This window comes from Fulmarus glacialis, unplaced genomic scaffold (genome assembly GCF_000690835.1).
Source record: "Fulmarus glacialis isolate BGI_N327 unplaced genomic scaffold, ASM69083v1 scaffold7449, whole genome shotgun sequence".
Taxonomy (NCBI): domain Eukaryota; kingdom Metazoa; phylum Chordata; class Aves; order Procellariiformes; family Procellariidae; genus Fulmarus; species Fulmarus glacialis.
In genome coordinates, this window is record NW_009235172.1 from 14,842 (window position 1) to 32,691 (window position 17,850).

At 38.1% G+C, this 17,850-nt stretch overlaps 1 protein-coding gene across 1 annotated transcript in view; it reads left to right on the forward strand.

The window, feature by feature from the left end:
* Positions 1–17,850, forward strand: part of RNF17 (ring finger protein 17) — a 50,132-nt gene that overhangs the window by 1,053 nt on the left and 31,229 nt on the right. The window contains exons 3-13 of the mRNA XM_009585913.1: positions 517–575; positions 1,569–1,624; positions 3,054–3,153; positions 5,350–5,430; positions 6,093–6,193; positions 6,997–7,168; positions 8,535–8,611; positions 10,924–10,998; positions 12,157–12,431; positions 13,617–13,694; positions 16,339–16,500. Coding sequence (XP_009584208.1) covers positions 517–575; positions 1,569–1,624; positions 3,054–3,153; positions 5,350–5,430; positions 6,093–6,193; positions 6,997–7,168; positions 8,535–8,611; positions 10,924–10,998; positions 12,157–12,431; positions 13,617–13,694; positions 16,339–16,500 — 1,236 coding nt within the window. The remainder of the gene's footprint in view (positions 1–516; positions 576–1,568; positions 1,625–3,053; positions 3,154–5,349; positions 5,431–6,092; positions 6,194–6,996; positions 7,169–8,534; positions 8,612–10,923; positions 10,999–12,156; positions 12,432–13,616; positions 13,695–16,338; positions 16,501–17,850) is intronic.

Consider the following 17,850-nt stretch of genomic DNA (forward strand, 5'->3'; position numbering starts at 1 on the left):
TTTCTTGACAAAGCTATTGAAAAGTTTGTTTTAAAAGAAACCTCTTTTTCTGGGATTTTCTGCTCGAGTATCTTTTTTCCAAGAGTTGTAAAATTATGTCGAGTACATAGTATTTATGGATGCTTTATGCAAAAATTTTTTTTTCCTGTACTATAGGTACACATACTGAATGCGAGTTCTCTTTTGCCTTTTTGCCTTCTCTTTTGTGTATTTATCCTGTCCTGAATGTAACAGCAACCTAATACAGCTAATCATGCAGATAATACGCTAATCATTAAATGCAAGTAAGTTTTTTTTGTAATTCCCAGATAACTTCCGTATCCATTTGTCTGGACTTCTATCCCTAGTTTTCAAATTCTGTCATTACAAATGTCAGTGTCCAAATTCCTGTCGACTTGATGAATACTATGTAGAAGACTACTCCAGTAATCACATATTCCTTTTTGTCTCATTGATTAAGATGCCCTCCAGTTAACAACATTCGCAGTCAAGTGTTTCCTATGCTTGCTTTTACAGCGTTGCATGATGATGCGAAGGATGAAGACACTGATTTATTTGGTTTCTTTCCTACAGAAGTAAGTTGATGTAAAGCTTTCTGTTCAGTAGTCACTGTGCTGGTCTGAAATAGTGATGTTACAGGATCTTTTGCATTTTCATTGAAAGTGATTTAAGCAAGCTGAGCTCCCCTCTGAGATCAGGGCCTGCACTTTATAACCAGCTGCTCACCAGCAAGTCTTTGCTAGCATTTCTTGTATGCTATGTAGTGCGCATCTGATATCCAAAGTCTGGTTTTAGGAAAGTTTAATTTATGGTTCTCATCAGTGCCCCATGTTGCCAACTCAGTTCCACCCTCTCGTCTGCACATAATGTGACGAAAGCAACTGGTGCGTATGGTGCATATGTAAAAACAAACAAACAAAACCAAACAAATAAAAGAAATTAAAAGATTTTTTAAAAAAAATAACTTCCCTTTACACGGTAGTGCATAACATGAATATATTTCTGTTTCTGCATTTGAAAAAAAAAATGCTCTGCTTGTGAATCTTACATGCTAATGCCATTTGTTTCACAGAAATCTGTATTTTGGACAAACATTAAGTGCTTTCTTTTAATTTTTGATTTATGCACAAGGTAGGGTATGGCCATTCTGTTTTTTCTGTTACAAAATTCAGATTTGGCCTTTATTGCCAAATACAAGTAAGTCAAGTCTTTGGAATTAAGCCCTATCACTAAACTTTATTGAAAAAATAAGTTGTAATCAGGTTCACTGATGCAATATGTTAGAAGTTTTGCATAATAGTGGGAAAAATACTAAGAGCAAAGAGGAAATCAGCATTCCTTTTACTAGGAAGACTTTTCATTTACCACAAAGATACGCTGATGGCTACAGAGCTTGGAAGCTGTTTTCTTACACCTCTTGTAGTTCAATTCAACAGCACTTGCTTTGAAGCGTGGTCTCATTGAAATGAGAGGGGGGTGGGTACTGAAGGTGAAAACAGGCTTTTTTACTGGGACTTGGATTTAACTGTGTATTTGAACTTGCTTTACTTTTCCACCTCTGAATTTAGACCAAAACTGATTTTAAACTTGGGCTGTGCAGTGGCAACTCACAAAGGCTAGCAAGGTAAACCTTTATTAACTCAACTCAACTGTTTCTTATGTGTTTAGGCGCCAGACTGGGGGAGGACTTGATCGAGCAAGCATTTCCAGGTGTCTTTCTTGAGCTGATTTTTTTTTTTTTTTTTAATTACATGTGTTCTTTAAACTTTACTAATGTGTTCTCAGTATGGGTGTCTAGTACTGTGGGAACACAACTTGCTTGACACTTGAGTACAAATAACATTTCATTGAAAAGCAACAAGAAACAGACTGGTTTGGCTTGAAAATGTTTGGAACTGAAAGCTCTAAACACTGAGGTAACTCCCTGATGAGGGTTCAGAGGGAGAGTAGAGAACTGCTGAAATGCCAGGCTGTGGTAGGAAGGACTGTATCACTGAAGCACCTCCTTCCCTTTACCCCCCTGCTGCTCCCCTTGCACCTCCTGTTTAGCTAATGAGTCACAGCTGTAAAGATTAGATGCCAGCAATGTTCTGTGGTATTGTCATACCTAAATCACATTAACTTGCTTATTTGTCTAGCCTATGTGAACTTGAAGGAAGTCTTAAAGTGGGTGTCTTTCCCCCCACTGCCATTGCTGTGGAGATTCACATTGATACCAGAGAGAATAGGCCCAGATAATTCTTACGGATGTGTTAGCTAAGGAATCTGTTCTATACAGATCTATTCTGTAAGGGAGGTATAGGAAACCTATCGTCTGAGATTGGTGCATGTAACATGCATCGCTAACCTTGCCCAAAGTAAAATAGAAACTCAAGATTTCATGTCTGGCTGTCAGTCTCTGCAGCAGTGTTCTCCAAGTCCTCTCACAGTCCATCAGAAACAACAAATTGAGCACAGGAAGAGCAACGCAGTGCTTCCTTCCTGTAATTAGGCTGATTATGCAGACTGCTTTTGTGAGAGTCTTGACAGCTGTTTAGATCCATGTGTACTTTGCAGAAGAGCAAGCATGGGTGACCATACAGCAGAGTTTTAAGAGCCTTCCTAACAGGTGGTCAGTAGATGGGTTTAGTATAATCTGTCATGTGTTCTAAAGATTTTAACAGCCTAATCGGTATCTGATGGGATATCTAAAGGAAAATATTTGGGCAATAAATGAAAAACGAATCCTGGAATGTTAATAGTCATGCATTTTACTCTCATTGAGAATAAAATCACTACCACCTACTAAAGTTTTGTTCAGCCTTGCCAAAATTGTCAGATGAAAAATAGTTACTGAAGATGAATTTTAAGATGATGCTAGTAGAAAGGAAACTTTTTGAAAAATGAGGTATCTGTAGTATATCACAGCGTGAATTCTGCTGTTTTAAAAATAGGTGTGTGTATGTAGTTAATGACAGATTTTGAAATACGCAAATTGTGTCTAAAGTATTTGTGGGAAGTTTGATATTTTATTTAAAATGTGTAGGTTTTTTCCTTAACATTTTGTTTTTCAGGCCCTTAAGTCACAATACTGAAGAGAAAAATGTTCAGCACGCAATTTCTTCAAATGGTGGGCTGAGGGATAAACCAGTTCTAGCTCCATCGGCAGACATGGTGTGTTAATATGGAATTTCCTTATATTCTCACTCGTTATTTTTGTATATGCATAGTTAATACTGCACTTCTTAAAACACAGAAACTTGCAGCCTTAATAGTTATGTGCTGTTATTCTATCTTATCATAGAATTGACGTGCAGCTACAGTGTTAGTAAAATAACTTGACAAAATTAATGCAGCTCAAACCCAACCAGATCATAGCTGAGGAGGACTAGTGTATTCAGCTGGCTGTGAAACTATGGATTTTGAATTTAGCTCTTTTAAAAAACACCTGAGGCTTCACAATATTTGGGTTTGGGGCTTTTTTATTTCTTTTTAAATTTGAGACATCTGCAAGGCTCATGGAACATGTCCTTAAAGTAGTCAGTCAGGGCAACAAGGTTGTTGGACAAATGGATCTCTCTTGAAACATTCTATTAAGTTTTCTAGCCTGATCTTTCTGAATGAGGTTTGTGACGTTTTAGGCCAGGTGAACTAATGTTGTGGATATTTTAAAATGACAGAATAAAACGGAAAAGAATGATACATCCTGTGCTGTTTTCTTCTATGGAGATTGTCCTGTACAGTTACCTTGAAAGAATCGTAACTTGCAAATGTCTGTCTTGGCTTCTTAGGTAGTTTTGTTATAGTGCCCATTAAAGCTTGAAAATGGTTTTCTTTTCTGAACATTTTTTTGAAAAGTCTATTTGAAATAAAGTCATGTCATGTTATCTTAAACTTCAATATATTACTGTTGACAAAATATTAAAGGAAATAGCCTGAGGTTGTCTTCGAAGTATCTTGAGTTGAGGTCGTAAGTAGTATTTTGATGGTAGTCACCTATCCTATTGACAGAATATTTTCTTTTTTTTTGGAGAAAGTTGTTGAGAATGAGCTCATGTGAAAACCCACATTTATTGAGGTCCTAGTCTAACTGCTACTTTTGTTTCTTAAGTTTTTTCCAGACTCCTTTATTTTGTGGCTGGTGATAACTAGATCTTTGGCAGTATCATTTCTTACGTCACTGAATGAGTATATCCATGTCTTTTGAGTTTTGGAAGGATTTTTATTACTGCGTCATTGATCATAATGAAAACCACAAAGTAGAGAGGGAGCAATGTAATTCCATGACATTTTAACCTATTATGTCCCCTTGCATCTACTGAAAATCGAGTGGGAATAGTTGTCATGGGGAAGTATTCCTAACACAGTTAACATCCAAGTCATAATAGGAGGAGGGTTTTCTTCCCTTCTTCTGCTCCTAGGAAGGAGACATAATTGGTCTGAGATGTTCAGATACATTAATTGGAAAGTTGTTTTAGAGATGAAGGTGACAACAAACATCTTTAATAAACCCCATAATGATGATGTGTGTGACTAACAGGTCTCCCCCAGATTGTGGGCAGCACTTCCTTTCACTTACACCAGTGTTTGGTCAGAAGCAGAACCACTTCAGGTTTTTGAACTCTGAGCTTTAATTTCTCTCTAGTTTGCGTTTGTTCTCCTTAACCCTAGTGAGGAACCCTTTAGAAATTGGAGATGTTTGCATGTTAGTTAAGTTGCCTTTTGGCAAGGTGAACTGGTTGCCTGATAGTGACAGACTTACACAGCACTATCCCTGACTTTCTGGGGCATCCCCAGCTGATGATGTTCTCATTTTGCTTTTAGCAAAATACCAGCACTCTAACACTTCTGTATGTACATTTGCTTCTGTGTCGATTCATATGCAAGTATTTTATTGTCTTTTCTTGCATCAGCATAACACTGGGGGCTTACTACCTTTTTTCATTTTTGTTGGTTTTCCCCAAATGATACTCCTAAATATTTTACTTTTTTCTAGGCTGCAGTATTCCCATTCTTCAATCTTGCATGTTTTCTTTCCTCTGTATTAGTAACTCTATTTTGCTTTTCCTTCATGTACTATCTTTTCATTTGGTTTTTATGTGTGTCTGTGCAAATAAATTGCACGTATTTAACAAACAAAAAAATTTAGAATCCATGTTTCAGAAATACTGCAATGTAAATGTTCTCAGTGTAATTCAGGTGAGCTGAGTATTTGGGGCCTGTTTGCAGCTATAGAGCAGCTCAGAGCTGCTGACAGATCATCAGTCACCCACATCAAGTGCCTCTTTGTCAAAATGGCAAATGAGTATAGCCCATCTTGTCTTCCAGTCATGCAAGCAACTTCATGTTCATTGGCAAATCTTTCCCCAGGACAGCAAAACTATGGAAGATATTGATGAAGCTTTGTGCATAGCTATTTGTAATCTCAGCCACTTACATGATGCAGACGAGGTGGGTGAAAATAAGTTAAATAAATCATGAAATACTAAATCCTATCCTTGATTGAAGCTTTTTGTTATGAGTAGTCACATGTTAACATGCTATTTAAACACGATTTTACTGCCTTCTTTTGACATCTTCAACTGTTTGTGCTATTTCTGTGAATATACAGCCTGGAGTTTAAAGGCTACAGGAGTACTCTGCAAAGGAGTACATGAGCCTATGCATAATTTAAAGTTACTGGGTTAATCCATATATTTGGCAGAACTGTATATAAGCCAGTCTTTAAGTACTAAGCTTGTGGTTCCTTGGATCAGGTAAAATTCACATATGAAAATGTGTTTCTTGCCTCATAGAGCTAAAGACTTCAGTTGACATGAGGATCCAGACAGTGCGAGCTGACTAGAAGTTAGAGAAAACAAAGGGATTAATGAGCTATAATTTTTCCTCCATTACATCATGTAGTCATCCTCTGATTTGCCTTTTTTTTTTTTTTTTAAAAAAAACGAACAGTGTGGTTTAGTGTCACTCTTTGTGGGGAGTATTGATTGTTGTCTTACTGTTCGTTGCTTCTGTTCTCTTCTGAATTAAAAAAAAAGAGAAGTAATGTGAGAATAGTGAAATAATAATAATGAAATAATAAATGCATGTTTATTCAATACTGAATGAAATAGATGCTGAAATACTTGGAATTGAAAGTGAAGCAGGAAGGAGACGAAGTTGCGGAAACTGCAGTTAGAATGTTTGATGAACTTATTACTTCTCTCCTGTCAAGGTAGTAATCTGGTTTGTAGGATGGTGGGGGTGAGTTGTTTTTATCAAGAAGTTGTTTCTAATTTAGATAAAAGAATTCTAAAGAAAATGTCAATCTTCCTTTAGCAATATTTCATAATACCTCTCTTTAATTTTTGTGCAATATTTTTGCCCTTTCATAGTAGCATCTTGGAGCTGGTTTGCATTGTTGGAAAACACTAGCATATGCAGCCTCTGCTCTTTAAAAAAAGGAAAAACTTAAAATACTCTTAATGATGTTTGTTTATTGAAATAGCTCAATTATGAGGGTTTTTTGGTATGGATGATCAGTTGAACAGCAGGAACAAAAATTGACTTTCTGCAAGTTTTCAAGCCGATAGAAGCCCAAGGACACTTTATTTCTTCATTTTCAAAAATATTTGTATCTTCAGATTTAGGAAGGGAGGGAAGGTGTCAAAGCGTAGGATTCCAGAAGAGCCTGTGAGAAGAGGACCTGGTATCCTAAAAGACTGAATTGCAAAATCCAACTGTTTAGTTTTCAGTTGGATGTGTATGGAAATATCGGGAGGCTTGAATGGAAGAGTGTTTTAAACATCTAATTAAAAAAAAGTTTCTCCAAATGAAGTGGCTTTTCAGTGTGAACTCTTAACGTAGTTCCTCTGGTTATTAAGTGAGTTTTCCATGCTTTCCACTTTTCACTGTTAGAGGAAAATGATACTTCTACTTTTTGTTGTGGTATAACTGGTAATTATGTGGTATAGTTGAAGTTTGAATCTGTACGGCTGAGTATTTACTCAATTCTGAAAAGTAATGTTTTTAATACAGGAAAAGGAAGTTGCATGCAGAATTAGTGAAGAGCATTAACAACTACAGTGCTGGTATTGCAAAAGCTAAGGAAGTCATTGAAGAGAAGAAAAAGTGCTTGATTGGTGCCATTAGGATTGCAAAGGAATTAAAAATTACACCTTCTGTAAGAACCTGTTGTCATCTCACTCAGGTAGTTACATTCTTGCACTGTGAAATAATTTCTTTTTAATGAATACATTCAAATTTGAATTGAAAGTGTGATCTGTCTTTCAGTTTGCTGACTTCAATGTTGAGACTTTTGCAGTAATGTATTCTCACCTCACCTCTACACACACATACACACACACACACACACACACACAGTTTATAATTTGGTCTTGGTCCAAATTAGGGTCTGGTGACTGATGTGAAACAAAAAAGATGGTCCTTGCCTCGAAGAGCTTGCTATCTGAAAGCAAACGGAGGGGGAGGACAGGAAAACTGTGACATGGTACTGATCAGTGAAAGGGAAGTCTTTTCAGCACTTCAGAAGTCTCTCAAGCCTTTCCCATTCCAGAGCTTTCCAACCTTCTCACTGAACTACTCCAGAATTAGTAGCCACGCCCTCCTGATCCTCTTGGTCCCAGGCCTTTACTTCCATTCTTCCTCCCCATCATATCTGCTGTTCATAGAAACCCACACTACCTGCCATGCTGTATCAGACAAAAGGTTCGTCCTGTGAAGTCTCCTGGCTCTGACAACAGAGAAGAAAAGGTGCTTGGAGGAAGAATCTAAGAGCCTGGGCATTTAGGGAGTATAGGAGGTTGAAGGTTAAGGATTTTGTAATCACTAGGATACATCAGGGTCATTACACTGAGTAAACATTACTTCATTGTGTCATAAGCTTGTGTAACAGTTCCTTGAATGTTTTCATAATGCTTCTGGCAGTGTGTATGTATGTATTCATATGCAGCGGCAATGAGTTCCACATTTTAATATTTAAAATGAGGTGTTTATAAAATAGCTCCCTCTGTTCCTTCTAAATGTGCTACCCAGTTATTTCATTTGGAGCCTTTGTAGTCCTTGTGTTGAGAAAAATAATTAATAACTGGTCTCGTTAGTGTGTAGTGTGACTTTTAGATTGTCATGTTTCCTGCATCCAGTTGTCACTTTCCATATGAAGAAACTTAGTCTTTCTCATCTGACCCAGAAAAGAAGTCAGATTCCCTCCTTTTTTCTGTCATTTGCCTCCATCTTGTCCAGTGTGACTGTTGGGAGCTGGCACCTGCCGCTGTCCTCCCATAGGCTTACCTTCTTAATTAGAAGTCACCTTCTCAATAGCTGTTCATACAAAAGGAAAATCTGACTCCTGCTTCTATTTACATGCTAACATTACAAAATCCCCAACCATTAGGTCTTAGCAGTGTAAGATGACATTGGCTATTGGCTGTTAAGGAGGTTTTTTTTCTGTAAAGTTAAAGATGTCATACTCTGGCTTTGTCATGTTGTAGATAATAGGTGCCTGTATAATCTGCTTTTTGTATAATAGAAGCTAAGACTGTACTTCTTAATTTCAGGTTATTTATAATTTAAAGTTGCCAGTTGAGGCTGAGCTCTCAAGAGTGAATAGTTTGAAGGAAAAAATATCTTCAAGGTGAATGACTGGAGCGGGAGGTATATTGGGAGGTAAATGGATGGGCTGGTTATCTTAATTACAGTAACAGTTAAACAGCACAGCTGCTTCACTTGCATTTTACTGAAAAACCACTAGTTCAGATGTGTATAAACTCATCAATAACAATGCACAGTAGCCTTCATCTGAGGCATCGGGGAGAAAGCACATACAATTTGCTGCTATATAAACAAATATATATGTATTTAAAAAAATTCTTGACAGACTTCTGCCACTTTTAAATTTCCTCTCCTTCCCTTACAAGTAGAAAAAAATTGGGGATATAACAGCTTAATTATTTTTTTTTAAAAATGAATCCATTTCTCGCCTTCAGGAAAGACTTAAATGCTTTTTGGGGCACTGATGTCTAAGAAGAAATTTGTGGAAAATCCCAGTTACTGTGTTGCCCTCATTGGAAGTGACAAATATGATTTCTATACCAAAAATGAGCAAGAAAATGTGTCATGGCTGTGGTACAGCTGACCCGATGCAGCTTGGTCACAAGGCTGGTCAGAGTACTGTAATCCTAGTGTATAAAGACCACATTAAGGAGCAATGAAGGAGGAACAGAACGAAGATGGTGTTAGGTTGGAACATCTTGGCGATCCCATTATATTTCAGGACGTGGAACCACTCTGGGGGATAGAGTGGTTGTGTGCCTTCAGATTCTGCCTGTTGTAATCAAGTTGATTACTTGCATGCAAAGTGTGAAAAATTATCATGGAATCATTTAGGTAGGAAAAGACCCTTAAGATCATCCGAGTCCAACTGTTAACCTAACACTACCAAGTCCACCACTAAACCATGTCCCTAAGTGTCATGTCTGCACGTCTTTTAAATCATAGAATAGTTTGGGTTGGAAGGGACCTTTAAAGGTCATCTAGTCCAACCCCCCTGCCATGAGCAGGGACATCTTCAACTAGATCAGGTTGCTCAAAGCCCCGTCTAACCTGACCTTGAATGTTCCCAGGGATGGGGCATTTACCACCTCTCTGGGCAACCTGTTCCAGTATTTTACCACGCTCATCATAAAAAAACCTCTTCCTTCTATCTAGTGTGAATCTACCCTCTTAGTTTAAAACCATTACCCCCTGTCCTATCGCTACAGGTCCTACTAAAAAGTCTGTCCCCATCTTTCTTATAAGCCCCCTTTAAGTATTGGAAGGCTGCAGTAAGGTCTCTCTGAAGCCTTCTCTTCTCCAGTCTAAACAACCCCAGTGCTCTCAGCCAAATGCCTCCAGGGATGGTTACTCAACCACTTCCCTGGGCAGCCTGTTCCAATGCTTGACAAAAATTATGACTCCTCCTGTCATATGTTAGTTGAGTCATTAGAATATGGATAAAGGAATCTTTAAAATCATCTTTTAGTAAACTTAGTGACTTGGTAGGTAGGGCCTATTTTGAAGATAATGTCAGTGGTGAATGAGAATTTCAGAGACACCTATTTAAATGCACAACGGCAAACTCTCCCAACCTAGAAGAAAGCTAAAACATGACAAAATCAAATTTGTTTGCCTTAGAAGACCTTTTAAGAACTTGGAACAAAATGGGAAAAACGAGATCTGATGAAGGATGAGTATAAAGGCCTCACGTGCTGATGCCGCTTCAAAATAACACCAAAGGTGAAAAAATCGCAGCTGGGAGGTGCACTGGAGTTGAGGCACGTTCTGTAGACATAAAATACTGTAGAATAAAGGGTAGATATGTTCCTGAAGGGGCGGGGGGGAGAAGAGATGGGGTGTTCAATACTGCTTACACTTCAGTTTTCACAAATTGTTCATTATAGCTGGACAGCAAAGCTAAGGATTTGATTGAATGAAGTTATATTTGCGGTTCTGTTAGCCTAGCTGTAAAAGTAAGATTCTGCTAGCTTTCATCGGTAAAGGAAACAGCTGTTCATTAGTGTAACAATAAACAGAACAAAAAGAACATACATTTTGGACTTCAGTTATGGTTTTGTTCTTCAGGGCTGTTGGAGAATTCTTTTTCTCCATGCAGAATAATTTACTGAACTAAACTGGGTGTGGGTGTAAAAACTCAGTTAAGTCAATGCTGGAGTACTCTGTGCATGAGAGAGAGAGAAAGCAAAAGGCAAGAGAGTTCTTAAGTATGAATGTGAAGATAAATGAGCGACCAAATCTGTTGTTAATAGGAGTGAAGAATGAAACTGGAGTAGGTAACTTATCTCTTATTTTGCCCCTCCATGAATATTGTGCTGAAAAATAGCATACATCTCAAACTGTCAGAGTGATTCAGGTATTGATGTCACCTTCTGTAATGTTTCTTCTCTCGAGATTCTTCGTAAACACTGATGAGATTACATCTTTGTTAAAAAATTTGGGCAAGATTGAATGGGGAACAACAGGACAGTAAGTATTTTTTTAATAAAGAGGATGGGTACAGTAACGTACCTGTTTTAATTGTTAAATATTTCTTGGAGAACAGATTTTAAAATAAAAAAAAAAATCTGTATAATGAAACAAAGCAAAACTTCAGAGGCTGGTATCTCAATCAGCATTCAGTTAACCAGTTAGTGTTTCAGTTCTGACACCTCAGTTTTAGTTGTGTTTCACCCAACTGTATTTCACTGTATCACTTAAGTTATCAAGATTTTTTTATGCTGTGTGCTTTCCAGCTTTGGCAGGCATTTAATGATACAATCATAGAATCATAGAATCATTTAGGTTGGAAAAGACCTTTCAGATCATTGAGTCCAACCATAAACCTAACACTGCCAAGTCCACCACTAAATCATGTCCTTAAGCACCACATCTATATGTTCATAGTACACGTAACAGAGATGTTTATCATTTCAGCGTATGAAAATTACTTCATGTAAGTGTAAATAAATCTCTAAAACCAACAGCAAATACTGAAATTTATAGTATTTCCACTGCACAGTCTAAATACTGAGTGTCAAATGCTAGAAGAAATTGTTTAAGATGAACTTGAACCAGAAAAAACCTAACTTTTATTTTAAAAATTACAATTGCTTATGTTTCATTAGTTTCCTTTATTTAATTTTCCCCGCAGTCTTTGACAAAAACTTGAGAAAAGGAAATGGAGTTGCTGTTAGGGTCATTGTAGTTAGCACTGGTTCTGTTAAAAAAAGGCTTATTGCATACTGTAATATTTGAAAATCCTGCAGATTACAGTGAAGAGTAACTCAGTACAAAAGCATCTGACATGCTTATTCTTTTTAACATGAACCATCTATCACGTTATTAAAATTTTTTTCAAATAGTTTGTATTTGTACCTGTGGTCTCAGTTTGATCATTTAAGCAGGGGTAGCTCTTCTACTGAGCTGTGCCCAAGAATATGTGCCATTTCTGTGCCAATCCTTTTTAGGTTTCAGAAATCACGTTACTGTTTTTGTTGTCTTGGTATTTTCAGCCAGCTCTTACGAGGTGCTTTGTTAACATAGTGATACGTTCTTAATAAAACCTCTGCTTTGCCTCGTGTGCTTTTCTGAAAACAGACTGGATTATATTAATTTGTCTCCAAATAAATGTTTTCCCAAATATAGTGAAGATAGTGAACAACACCCTCTTATCCTTGATGACAAAGAAGAAATGCCAAGCTGTGATACTCAATCACCTGTAGAGAATATGTTTCCAGCACTTAGCAGAGAAAGTAAAATAAAGGCTCTTGCAAATAAACTTGGTGTTCACAAAGAAGTGAAAAATACTCAAGTACAAGAAACACTTCCTATGGTATGTCATCAGAGTATTCCTGCTCTACCTAAGTCTCCATCCAGCCCTGATGTCATAATAGAAGAAATATTTGAAGATGACCTGGAAAGTAAGTTGCTTAATACCTGATGCTTTCAGTGTTCCGTTGTTGACCATGATGTTATTTACGTGTTTTGTATTACGTTGTGTGTTTGTAGTTGTACTTGGCTCATATGAATTCTTTAATGATGTCTGTCTTTCACTTTGAGCTAGCATCGTTTCTTTTTTGTCCTCCTTCAGCTTAGCTTAGTGAAAAGTTTCTCACAAGTTCTCTCAAAGAGGGGTCATAATTTCCTGTGTCTGCCTGGATGATTCTCTTTGACTCTTAGTGATTACTGTCCCCGTCAGAGTTTCTGACACTGGCTCCTAGATGATGCTTTTCTGGCAGTTCCCTTAGCTTCCTGAATCTTCTCCCAGGGCATTGTCCTATGTTAACTGGCAAGAACAATTAAGTTCTTCGGCTTGTCTGGTTTTCCCTGGACTATTAGTAAGAGTGTAGCTAATAGGTCCAGGAAGTGATCCTTCCCCTCTGTTAGGCTCTTGTGAGACTGAATCTGCAGTACTGTGTCCAGTTTCGGACCCTGCAGTACTGAAAGTCACGGTCACACTGGAGCAAGTCCAGCAGAGCCTACCAAGCTGGTGTCCAGGAGGTGCTCAGGGATAGGGCTGAAGGCGTTAGGAACAAGTCGGAATATGGAAATTCCAGTTAGATAATAGGGGTGGGGATAGATAGGTGTTTCCCACAGTATAATTAAGATGCTTAACTTCAGAGTGTTCTATGTCCACAACATACCTGGAAAATCCCTATGATTAGTAATGCTTGGGGAGGATGAGGGAGAGGGTAGGGGTGGTATGTGAGGGTAATTGTGGTAGCATATAGCTGATCAAGGTGAAGTAAATTTCAGAGCTTGGGCACGACTGTCTAAAATAGCATATTCCAGAATCCCAGTGGACTTCACAAAACTCTTGTCAGAACAAAATTCCTTCAAACTGCAGTTACATGAGTTTTTCGTGTCTTGAATCTAAGAATTTTAATTATAGTTTTGTAATCTTGGAATTAGCATGTGGACTGGCCATGTGCACATAGTCACTGTGTGTGCATCTGTTTCAGTCACGTCAGATACAAGAATTTTTGCCTTTGCAGTACTCTTACAGTACATGTAATTTCTCTTTACTGTGTTTGCTGCTTTATTACATCTGTATAAATACTTAACTAACCTAATCCATTAAACTTTTCTCCTAAAACAATAAACAGAGTTTCCCATAGAATATCATGCTGATGAACAGAGGAAGAAACTCTTCAAGAAGGAACCATCTTTTCAACACAAAGCTGGTTAGTGGTTTTCCTATCTGGTAAATGGTTTCGTTTACTAGAAGGGACCCATCCTCTAAGGCGTGAGAGCAGACACTGGAATTTGTTGGAGAGTTGGACACAGACATTAGCATTCTAAGTTGGGATCAGGAATATGCTAGGAAGCAGTCTCCTGACCGACCCCAGTTAGCATGTATTTGCTCACATTAAGAGCAGACTTGGGGCACATGAATTGATTTGCTTCCAGTTAAAACTAGTTTGGGAGGTGCTTGCAGTCGTTCTTAGCACCAGCAGTTTTGCTCTGCAAAAACACTCCCTAGTCTGCTCTCCTTGCTAATGTAAAGACTATACTGTCTTTTAAGATTTACCATAAAACCATTTAGTTGGAAGATGCAATACAAGAAGTCCCAAGCAACTTTCAGAAACACAACATTGGCAGTGTTTGTTCACACCTGGCAGATATTTGACATAATGACAGCAGTGCTTGCTGTGAACAGTGGGACCCATTTCTTAGGACAGTAGTTTATATACTGAATTTTGAACTGTTGTTTTATTCTCCCTCTATCTATGTTTAGTTTTCTGAATTATGAGTGAACAGATAAATGTACAAAACAAAGTAAATTGAGGAAATAAGTTACTTTGTTCAAAAATTCTGTAGGCACAGTTTGCGTGGTCCTTTGAGCTTTGTTCATTGTTGAGTGTAAACAGTAATAAAAGTTTAAAAGTAGAGATTGCGGTATTGGGAAAGAAAGAAACTGACCTAGGAAGTTGACAGAGGAAGAAGCACTGCTGCAAAAAGATGTGCCTTAATCTAGGATACAAAATAATATTAGCGAAGAAAAAAAGATTAAGGAAATAGCATTTTTTGGTTTGGTTTAGGTTTTTTGTTCAGGTTTTTTTGTTTTAGTTTTTTTTCCCTTTGTTTTTTTTTTTAACCTCAGAGTCTCATAAATGCACTTTCCCCTAACAATTTTCTGCCCAATAACTTGTGAATTCACTGGCTGCTCTTAATGAGACTTGACAAGAGTATTAGGGAATTTGAGCAGTTTAAGTCCATAACAAATTCTGCGGAAATAAGTAGTTAGCAGAGAAATTCTCCTAATGCCCATACTGAAGTTAGTGTAGTGTGTGCTCACCCTTTATTAGACATCAAAGAATTTGCATGGAGAGAGAAACACCTTACAACTATCACAGTTGTATGATGTTTGAGCCTTACCAGACACTTAAGTTTTAGTATCTCTCACATATATGCTAGGAGAACAAGATCTTAAGAGATGAAATGATCACAGAGTTACCTGATGTTTTTATCGGTAATATGCTAAAATATGTATTTTGTGCAATACTGGATCTTTTTGGATTATGGGAAGCATAATTTGAAGTTTGATATAGAGAGTTTTTCATTCTCATCTGCTAGTAAGGTTAGTTATCAGACGAATAATATTTGATAAATTTTTCAAATCCTTTTCCGTTTCAGCTGTGGTTTGTTGGGATTTTTTGTTTCATTTAGTTTAAGGAACATACTCAAACAGCTTGAAGAAATCTCTTCCTTATCCATCTGGCTCTAGTGACCCAGAACTGGCCCAGCTCCTGTTACTGTTTTTGGCTGGAGGTATCAGCCTCCGCTGATCTAGTGAAGTGACTGTTAATACATGCTTTTCCTTATCTACTTAAGATAAGCTAGCTGACACATCACATCCTTGGAGATGGTGACTAGGGGTGATCCAGAAGAGTTAGTGTACCTATAGCTGAAATCTTTCAAGATACTCAGTTTTTTACTCAGATACCATCTTTTCCACTGGAAATGCCCAAAAGTAATCTTGCATCTGTTCTGGACATTGCATTTCCTAAACTTCCAAGCACAGTCCTGTGTACATGCTCAGAATGTTTCAAATGCCAGATTCTTTGTACCATCTTTTGCCCACGATCAGTTGTAGTTCAGAGATGGGCACAGAGGTTGCAGTGCTCTAGGATGCTGCAAATCTATCTGTTCCTGTGCTCTGATCAGTCACGCAGGTGGCATTAGATTTAGATGATGCTATCCACTCTTTGCAGGAAGTTTTGTGGTGTAAAATACTCTTGTGGGAATTAAGTTGCTGGGCTTCTAAAACCTTCTGACCCATCCACCACCTTTGGTGAGTAGCTTCAGAAAGAGAAACCTGCGTTTTGGATCCCAAATCAAGGGAGGTACCTGCAGTACAAAGGATTTGGATGCTTAGTCAGAAGTACATAGCTAGGTTGGCTAGGTTTAGGCCATTCCTTGATCTTCATGCATTATCACGGAATGACTATACAAAAGTGCTCAGCACACCTGTTCTTAAAGGTAGGAGTCTTAATCTCTCTAATTTGCTCTCTAGAAGCTTCCTATTTCTCTGTTAAATAAAGGGAATACAAACTCTGAATTACCTACTTAAATTCAGGCTACCACTTTGTAAGCAGCGAGGCAGCCTTTTGTTTTGCAGGGTAGCATAAGGGAGGTGGTTCCAAAGCGCAGATTTAATCAGAAAGCAAACATGGTAACTAGTTTGAAACAAGTCTGAGCAGACTTTTCAGATTAAAAGCTATTTGAGGTAACGTTATGATTAATGCAACATAAACCTAATCACATGTCTAATAATATCTGCTGGAGTCACTTGGAGAGTGATAATCTGTTTTATGTCTTACTCAGGTGCGACAGAACTAGTGTTTGTAAGCCATGTTATAAATCCATGCCACTTCTATATTCGGAGATACTCACAGAAGAAAGAAGCAGGGGTTTTGGAGAAGAAATTGAAAAACTTTTGTTGTAATAAGAGTTCATATCTCTTGCCTTCAGATGTTTTGGAACTAGGTAAATTATTAATTTCTAAAGGTCTACATTAGCTTAAAATACTTGCAGTATGTCTTCCTTAGTATAATATGCTTTTTTGCTTCTCTCCCCTGCCCTTCACCCCACCCCATCCCACCCCCATAGTAAAGCAGTCCTTATATGTTCTGGAATCTGCAATTAATGCTTTTTGGGGAACATTGTACACATTGTTTGGTAAAGTAGACTTTTATTAAATCATATAAATGAAAATGGTAGAAGTAAAAAAGACTGTTCTTCTTAACCTCAACAAATTGAGTGCTTAGAGTAACCAGCAGCTGAAACACGTGGCTGTAAACTTAATGTTTGCCAGCATTAGGTGGTAATTGTTAACTGATAGTTTTTTCAGTGTATTGATGTTAATGACTAGCCTAGTTCTTTCATTACTTCAGTAAATCAGCTTTTTCTCATGCAAGCAACATTCCCTTCGAGTGGATAGATGATTTTTTTTTTCAAAGTTCACTAACTGAGTAGAAACCACTCTGGAAGTAAAGATGAAAGACAGTAATACATTGCTAAATCATTAAAATTATTTTCTAGCCCATATGTTGACAGTGTTACTCACTTCTAGAAGGTGTTTAGAAAACTGATAAAAAGTATGTAATAGCCCTCAACTTCAATCGTTTTTTGCCACTTTACTAAGAGGTATAGAAAGTTTGCCAGAAATTACTTCTTAGAACAAGCCAAATACCTTCTAGCATTACAGACATTGTGACCAAGAAGGCCAACGGCATCCTGGCCTGTATCAGAAGTAGTGTGGCCAGCAGGAGTAGGGAGGTGATCGTGCCCCTGTACTCGGCCCTGGTGAGGCCGCACCTCGAATTCTGTGTTCAGTTTTGGGCCCCTCACTACAAGAAGGACATTGAGGTGCTGGAGCGTGTCCAGAGAAGGGCAACGAAGCTGGTGAAGGGTCTAGAGAACAAGTCTTATGAGGAGCGGCTGAGGGAACTGGGACTGTTTAGCTTGGAGAAGAGGAGGCTGAGGGGAGACCTCATCACGCTCTACAACTACCTGAAAGGAGGTTGTAGTGAGGTGGGTGTCGGGCTCTTTTTCCAAGTGACAAGCGATAGACGAGAGGAAATGGCCTCAAGTTGCGCCAGGGGAGGTTTAGATTGGACATTAGGAAATATTTGAAAGAGTGGTCAAGCCTTGGAACAGGCTGCCCAGGGAAGTGGTTGAGTCATCATCCCTGGAGGTATTTAAAAGACGTGTAGATGAGGCGCTTAGGGACGTGGTTTAGTGGGCATGGTGGTGTTGAGTTGATGGTTGGACTCGATGATCTTAGAGGTCTTTTCCAACCTTAATGATTCTATGATTCTATAAAATGTGGGGAGA